Below are 7,939 nucleotides of genomic sequence, written 5' to 3'. Positions count from 1 at the left end.
ACTCCCCTATCTTCACTTTTTTTATCTTCAAGGCTGTTCCACTGTTCAGGTTACATTTTGTAGCTGGTCTAACAAAACAGGTCACACAGCTACATCCATAGTCTACTAAAATCCAAAACACACGAATACTTACTATTCTCAAAACACTCAAATTCTCCTTATATTAAAGCTGTATTAATTAATTGTCTCTTAAACTGCATCACTGAATCACTTTATCTTTCCTAACCTGATCCCAGGCAGCTCAAACTATTTACTTCTATTCCTCCCAGGCTACATACAGGTTATCCTTCCTGTGTTTGCTGGCATGAATGGGACAGCCATTGAAAATTTTGTCTGTGTCATTTTTAATGTTTCCTTCATGAACTGCACTTGGCACGTGGGCAGGACTGCTTCAGAAAATACCCAATATTTCCTGTACTGGAAGACCTCAAAGTAAGTCAGTCTGCTTGAATCTAGGGAATTTTGTTTCTAGTTTGACATGTGACATTGTCAACATTTAACTGATGTGATATTTCATGTGAAGGAAAGGAGACTTCTCAGGATGCCCGAATTACATCGAAGACAATATTGGTCGTCACACAGGATGTACATTTGAAAATGTCACAATAAAAAACAAGAAAGCTCATTTCCTGGTAAATGGGTCTAGAAGTGGACAAAGCATTCAGTCGTACATGAAGATGATTCATCTGTACAGTATTGGTAAGGTGTGGCTTTTTTTCAATTTTCTGTCCAGTTTTATGTGAAGGGAATGAAAAATTAATCCCCAGAAAAAAATCATAGATTTTTAAAATACTGCTCCTCAGAACAGATTTTTTCCCTTTTCCCCCAGCCTTGACAGCTGAAAAGTCACAAGTGCAGACCTGAACAAAATCGAATGAATGCAGAGACAATCTGAAATCATAGGTCAGAGGACTGTGAACTTTTCAACCATATATTTATTGTCTGAAAGAAAGATGTCGTATTTTGGAACTAACTAGTGAAAAATACCTGAGCAGGACTATCTAGATGTTGGTTTTATATCATTATCTTGTAATTTTGTTCATCCACATAATATGATTACCTATACACTGTGAAAAAACCCTACTTTTTTTTTAAAATGAATGTTGTTAATAAATATATATAAATTACTTCTGTTTAATATAAACACAGTATATAAAAACCCCAACAAATAAAAACACATCTTCCCCTGGCCCCAAACCTCCACAGACTGTATGCTTGCTGAAATCAGTAAAATCTAACAAATGGATTGTGTTTTTCACTTTCACCTACTGTTGCTGATGATAATCCAGGCTCCTCAACTGGAGTGTTAAATCAGGGATTCCTGCTTCACAACATGAGGTGAATATAATAATGCTGTTTAAGCTGAATTAAATCATTTTAAACCTGTTCTTTATACATCTACCTATATTTTGAAAAGGCAGAGTGAAGAGAACTGATAATTCATTAACTGTAGCTCTATTTTTTTTTTTTTTCAGAAAAACTCACCCCTCCATTAAATGTCACTGTAAACTGTACAGGAGCTTCTCATGCCTGTGAAATTCAGTGGCAGCCACCTCGCACAAGTCACGTGAAAAGACAGAGTTGTTTCAAATATGAAATTATCATAGAAAGCAAGGTAAGAATAATTATGACACTTACATAGTAATTGCATGCTCGTATTTCCATACACACTTACCATAGAACCAATGCCTTTTTTCTTTCCCTACTTAACTAGCCTCTCCTTTTTGAGATGTCATGCCCCTCTTGCACATGAGCCAAGGACAGCTGTCACTCACAAACAGGGGTAGCAAACTGAGGGAATGCTTTCAGCCCCCTGTAGAGCTGGTCCTTAGAGAAATTGGGCAGGGGTTCCCCACACTGAGGTGAATAGCTATTCTAGCACATAGAAGAAAATGGACTATATTGCCCAATGAGTTTATTGTGAACCTTTACAGGATACAGCAGAAGAACTCTAACTCTACTACAAAAACCCCAAGGCTACTGTTAAACAGGGTGCAGCCAATTTTATGCGTCCCTGTAAGGCCTAGTATAGTATCTCAGTCCTACTGATGGTTTTTGCTGAAGTTAGGTCAGGACTTTCTTTTCTGCAGTTCTGCTCTCTGCAGTCTCCTGTCCCATCAGTCACTTTCTATCATGTCTTCCACACACACACTTTGTGTTTGCTCCTACTTCTTGTAGTTGCCGCTACTGCCCCGTCAGGTTTATGGTAATACTAAATTAGGTGCAAAGAAGTAAAGATGTCCTTGCTTAATGCATGGGGGATGGACTAGATGACCTTTAAAGGTCCCTTCCAACCCAAAGCATTCTATGAGTCTGTTCTATGATTAATAACACATCCTCTATTGCAAAGGCTCACCTGTAGGTTAGGATGTGGTGCAAGAGCACCTGGACCCCCGTACTTTCCATCTGACGCTTCGTGTATCCAACTTTTCTGCCTTCTCCTACTGCCTCAGTTGACTGAAACCAGTGTAGTGTTGCTGAAGGAGCTTAGAGGTTTACATGTAGATGAAGGATACGCAACAAAGCATACGCAAACAGGGTGGTTGCAGTATCACTGTCAGAGTGACATGTAAGGGACAGTAATACAGCCTTTGTTCGTTGTGGGGTTTTACTAAGTTCAGTGTCCATCCTTTTTAACTTGAGGTGGAAAGAGCCACCCATGTCTTTGAATAAAAATACATAATCTGTCAGGTTATTGGAACAGAACATCCATTTTTTCCAGATCCTATCTGTATATGGTTGCTATTACACATTTCAGTAACTTTTGAAAACTTGGATGAATACAGACAGTAATATTGTATCAATCAAAAATAAAATTTTAAACATTTGTGGAAACATTTGTGACTTCATTGTCCCAACAGTAAAAAATAAAAAGGAGATATAGCAAAGCTAAATTAAATGCTTAGAAATGTAAAAACTACAGGTGAAAGTTTTAATTGAAAAAACATTGTCCAGTTTGCTAGTATTTTTTTTAGATACTTTGTTTTGTACAGGTAAAACATGCAATTTTAATTGTGGCAACCTGAGCCCTTTTTTGTCTATTTATTTAACAAGCAGCTCTGCAATCAAATTTAAAAGGTAGAGTATTTCAGGTACCAGTGGTGAGGAAAAACCTTTCAATGGAAGAACAGCTTAACTTCATATTCTTTAAAAGAAGGAATTGAAAATATTAAAACTACTTTTTTTTTCCCCTGAAAATCAATCATTTGTAAAGCAGGACCCCCTATTAAATAGTAAAGAATAATAATATATTTTTTTCTTGTTACTAGGCTGATCCTGCCAAAAACATCAAAACCACAGCTAAAACAGTAAGTCTTTATTAACATGTTAAACTAATATATATGCTGGCTGGAAATGTGACCTATATCACACCATCTTTTAAACAAATTGGTTTTGTTTCACACTACCCATTTCAATAAATGCTCTTTATTGACAAGATTCCTAAACTCAAAGCTTTAAACTTTTGGTTATAAAACAAGGTGCAGAAACCACCTGCACATGTGGAAATTTGTATTACTTCTATGCAAGTCATAAAATCTTCCATTTTACAGTCTTCTGAACATCCTATTAAATTGAGAGATATGTAGAAATATGGATCATAGCTCCACATTACACTTAGACGTGCAGAGCATGGAGCAAGTTTTCTTTATTAATGGTCCTTGAAAGGGGTTGATATGGAAGAGGCAAAAAAGGTGAAAGATTAAGCCAGCATAAAAAAGGATAAAACCAAAACCCAAACAGGTTTTCAGGAAGGCTCAATATTCTTCTAAGAAAGATTTCAATATATCTATCAATTTTTTCACCTCTGACTATTAACCTCTACTTCAGTTTAGAAAATATCAGTGGTAACCTTTAAAGAAGTAGCTTCTCGTAGAATAAAATATTTAGAGACCAACAGTAAATGAATTATAATTTTTTTCCCAAAGTCCCATTGTTAATAAGAGTCTAAGGAGCCATGAAAGCATACCACAAATGTAATCTTCATTTCACCAATAACAAAAATGTTCAAGCAATGGAATGAGCTCATTTAATGAAGGATAAATTTCTATTTGCTATTTCTGTTCAAAGATATATGTGTAAAATTTTCTTTTGTAATTGTTTGCCTCATTAAACGAACCTGACTCATTATTAACATCTGTACATCTAGTGAATAAAAAGTTGCCAATCCAGTTGTTTTGTATTTAGGAGAGCAGCATCACAGGACACTCCTACATATTTGGGAGCTTCAGTACAGGAAGAAAGTACAGCGTCAAACTCAGAGCAACTGACAATGGTTGCTTAGTGAGCACGAGCTGGGGAGAGTGGAGTACACCTATAGAATTTGGTAAGAATGAAAATAATTTTCCTGACCTAGTTTTGCCTCCATTGTTACATGTCTGTGTCTTTTATTACTTCATACTGACAGATGGAAACACATTCATATTCCCACATTAATTTGTTAGGAAGAAAAGGAGCGAAGAATTGGCTTATCTCTTAATTCGAGGGAAGTCTCCAAGTATCTTGGTGTGACAGTGGGAGCTTCTTGCAATAAGAACTGAATGAAGCAGACCTTTTTGAGGTCTGTTTCCAGCTGTGGTGGGTTGACCCTGGCTGAAGACCAGATGCCCACCGAAGCTGCTCTATCATTCCCCTTTTCAGTTAGATGGACGATAACATGTGATGAGGCTTATGGGTTGAGACAATGAAAAGGAGACACCATTCAGCAGTTAGCATCCACAGGGAAAACAGACTCAACACGGAATAAAATGCATCTAATATTTTAACCAATCAAAACATAATAGGCTAATGAGACCCAAAATTTAAAACATCTCCTCCCACCCCTCCCTTCTTTCTGGACTCAAATTTATTCATGATTTTTCTCCCTTCCTCCCCCCACCCCAGGTGGCACAGGAGGAGACAGGGAATGGGGGTTTCAGTCAGTTCATTACACATTGTCTCTGCCACTCCTTCCTCCCCAGGAGGAGGACTCCTCACACTCTTCCCTGCTCCAGTGTGGGGTCCCGCCCATGGGAGGCAGACCTCCAGAAACTTCTTCAATGTGAGTCCTTCAGCTTCAGCCCGTCATGAACTGCACCAGGAGCCTGTTCCAGCATGGGCTTCCCACCTAGTCACAGGCCTTCCCACCTAGTCACAGCATCCTTCATATATCTCCATCCACTCCACCATGGGGTCCTCCACATGCTGCAGGCAGAATCTCTACTCCCCATCATCTTCCATGAGGTGGAGGGGCACAGCCTGTTTCACCATGGTCTTCTCCACGGGCTGCAGGGGATTCTCTCCTCCGGCGCCAGGAGCACCTCCTCCCCCCTTCTTCTTCAGTGACCTTGGTGTCTGCAAAATTTCTTACATCTTCTCACTCCTCTCTCTGGATGAAAAATGCAACTTGCACTCTTTTTTCCTTCCTAAATAGGCTACTTCTTAAATATGCTGCAATTTACTTAAATATGATACAATCAGCTACCACCATGGCTGATTGGCTTGGCCTTGATCAGTAGCAGGTCTGTCCTTAAACCTGTCTAGCATTGGTTCTGTCAGACTGGAGGAAGCTTCTAGCCTTCTTGGCCACCTGGGCACACTGCTGGCTCATATTCAGCCTGCAGTCAACCAACACCCCCAGCTCCTTCTCCACCTGACAGCTGTCTACCCAGTCTTCCCCAAGCCTGTAGCGCTGCACGGGGTTGTTATGTCCCAGGTGCAGACCAGTATGCGGTTGCTTTTTCTTTAGCTTAGCACCTTGTTGCCAAGTAGAACACGAAGGAACAGGATGGTCGATTATGTGACTGTCTATAGCAATATGTGACCATACCAAGCATTTTGGAAGGAGCTGAAGCTCACAGTGTATGAAAACCCAAGGTGAAAGAGAGTGAGAGGGGAAAAGAAAAGATTTTGAAGTCAGAAATGGAGGAAGAAAAAGAGCTGGTGTATCAGAAACAGCATGGTCAGCAAGCCCAGGGAAGTGATTGTGCCCCTGTACTCAGCATTGGTGAGGCTGCACCTTGAGTACTGTGTCCAGTTCTGGGCACCTCACTACAAGGACATCAAGGTCCTTGAGTGTGTCCAAAGAAGGGCAGTCAGTCTGGTGAAGGGACTGGAGGGCAAATCATATGAGAAGCGGCTGAGGGAGCTAAGGATGTTTAACCTGGAGAAGAGGAGGCTGAGGGGAGACCTTGTCATCACCTACAACTACCTGAAGGGAGGTTGTAGAAAGGTGGGCGATGGTCTCTTCAGCCAGGTAACAGGAGATAGGACAAGGGGAAATGGCACAAAGCTGTGCCAGGGCAGGTTCAGATTAGATGTTAGGAAAACGTTTTTCACTGAAAGAGTTGTCAGGGCCTGGAACAGGCTGCCCAGGGAGGTGGGTGAGTCACCTTCCCTGGATGTGTTTAATAAAACAGCAGATGAGGTACTTAGGGATATGGTTTAGCATAGGACAGGAATGGTTGGACTCAAAGATCTTAAAAGTCTTTTCCAACCTAGTCATTCTGTGATTCTGATGCTTGACACTACCATGCAAAGCCACTTGCACACAGCTGTGAGGTCATGTCTGTTTTGTGATACTAATCAACACCTTTGGTGACTCCTTGCCTGTCTTTCAGGAACAGATCAACTTATATCTACTGCATCATATACGTTATTTCTGATACCAGTGCTGACAACAGGTTTTGTACTTCTTGTCTTCACAATGTAAGCCTCATTCCTTGTGCAAGCTTTTATTCTGTACTTATTCCCACTTTCCCCAAAAGAATTTTCCAGCCTTCTTGTAAAGGAGAGGAGGGAGGGGGAAAATCAACACTGAAATGTAGCAGGAATCATGACCTATTGGATGTTCCGTAAGTGGGCTCTATATTTATGATTCCCAACCTTCTTATTCACTTGATAAACATTAACACTTTCAAATCCTGGGACAGGGCCTCATATCAGTGTCGCCTTCCTGCCATCAGGCCCTGCAATGTAGATGGGTGGTACATGAAATTGTTTCCTTGTTTTGAGGAAATTTCCCTTTCAGCTACTTTAAAAAGTAACTTTCTATGATTCCTTAATAAGTCATAAAATGATTAAGTATCATCCAAATTCTGAATGGTGAAATTATACCACTGTGTTCAGGTTACGTAACTTTTAGTTACTCTTTTGCTACTTTTGTGTTAGAGAAATAAGATAATACCTGAGGAGCATTATTATGTATTACATTTTCTTATGTTTGCATGCTAAGTATTTTCTTCACCAACCTTTTTTATCACTGTAGAGGCATCTATTTGAAAAAAACATCTGCTACTGTACCAGAGCCAAAAAACCTATTCCATGACAACTCTCCAAAGGATTTCCAGGTATGTTTTCCTCCCACTTGCCCGAAATCTGTTGTAAATATGGATCCGTTGCAATCGCAAAGCAGTGGTGACCTAAGTATCAGATAGGTGCACAGCAGCAAAGTTATTTTTCCTTTCTTTTTCATGTTCTTGGGGTGATGAAATGCAAGTTCCATATGCAAGAAATTCTTCTCTATTTTCCCCTTTCCATTTGTCATCCATCTGCCTGGGGCATTGGAGAAATTTCACCCTGCTCTCCCTATAAGCTGTATGGTGCCACCCGAACAGCACTGAGCCAAAGCTTCTCAGCACAATAAAAATACAGAATCAGACTGTTTGTCAGCTATGGGGAACAAAGGGACAAAGAACTCTACTGCTGGTCAAAAATAGTTGTGCCATAGCAGATGTTGAGATTCATGTTAGTATTTGGTAATAATCCTGAAGGAGGAAAATTTTCTAGGGTATAATGAGCAAGAAAGTACAGCAGAGAAGTGAGAGGTTCTAGCTTATGTAGAGAGCTGGATCCAATTCATGACAAGGCCAGACAGATGTTACAAGTAACAGAGGGGAACCACCCAGGTAGACAGCATGTTGCAAAGTTTGCTGCCATTTGCAAAGTCTTAAATTGGCCTCAG

The 7,939-nt window shown here is 40.1% G+C and overlaps 1 protein-coding gene across 1 annotated transcript; it reads left to right on the top strand.

The window, feature by feature from the left end:
- Positions 1 to 304: 304 nt before the first annotated feature.
- On the top strand, positions 305 to 7,412 carry LOC311205406 (granulocyte-macrophage colony-stimulating factor receptor subunit alpha-like; the record flags this gene model as incomplete). The annotated part of the gene is made up of 7 exons (XM_084279832.1): positions 305 to 432; positions 524 to 699; positions 1,476 to 1,615; positions 3,270 to 3,308; positions 4,186 to 4,324; positions 6,597 to 6,684; positions 7,244 to 7,412. 7 exons carry the CDS (start codon positions 305 to 307, stop codon positions 7,410 to 7,412), a joined length of 879 nt encoding a protein of 292 aa, XP_084135958.1.
- Positions 7,413 to 7,939: the final 527 nt, after the last annotated feature.

This window comes from Gallinula chloropus (assembly GCF_964237585.1).
Source record: "Gallinula chloropus genome assembly, chromosome: 1".
Lineage (NCBI taxonomy): Eukaryota > Metazoa > Chordata > Aves > Gruiformes > Rallidae > Gallinula > Gallinula chloropus.
The sequence above is the reverse complement of the archived record's forward strand: the minus strand, read 5'-3'. Positions and strand labels throughout refer to the sequence as shown.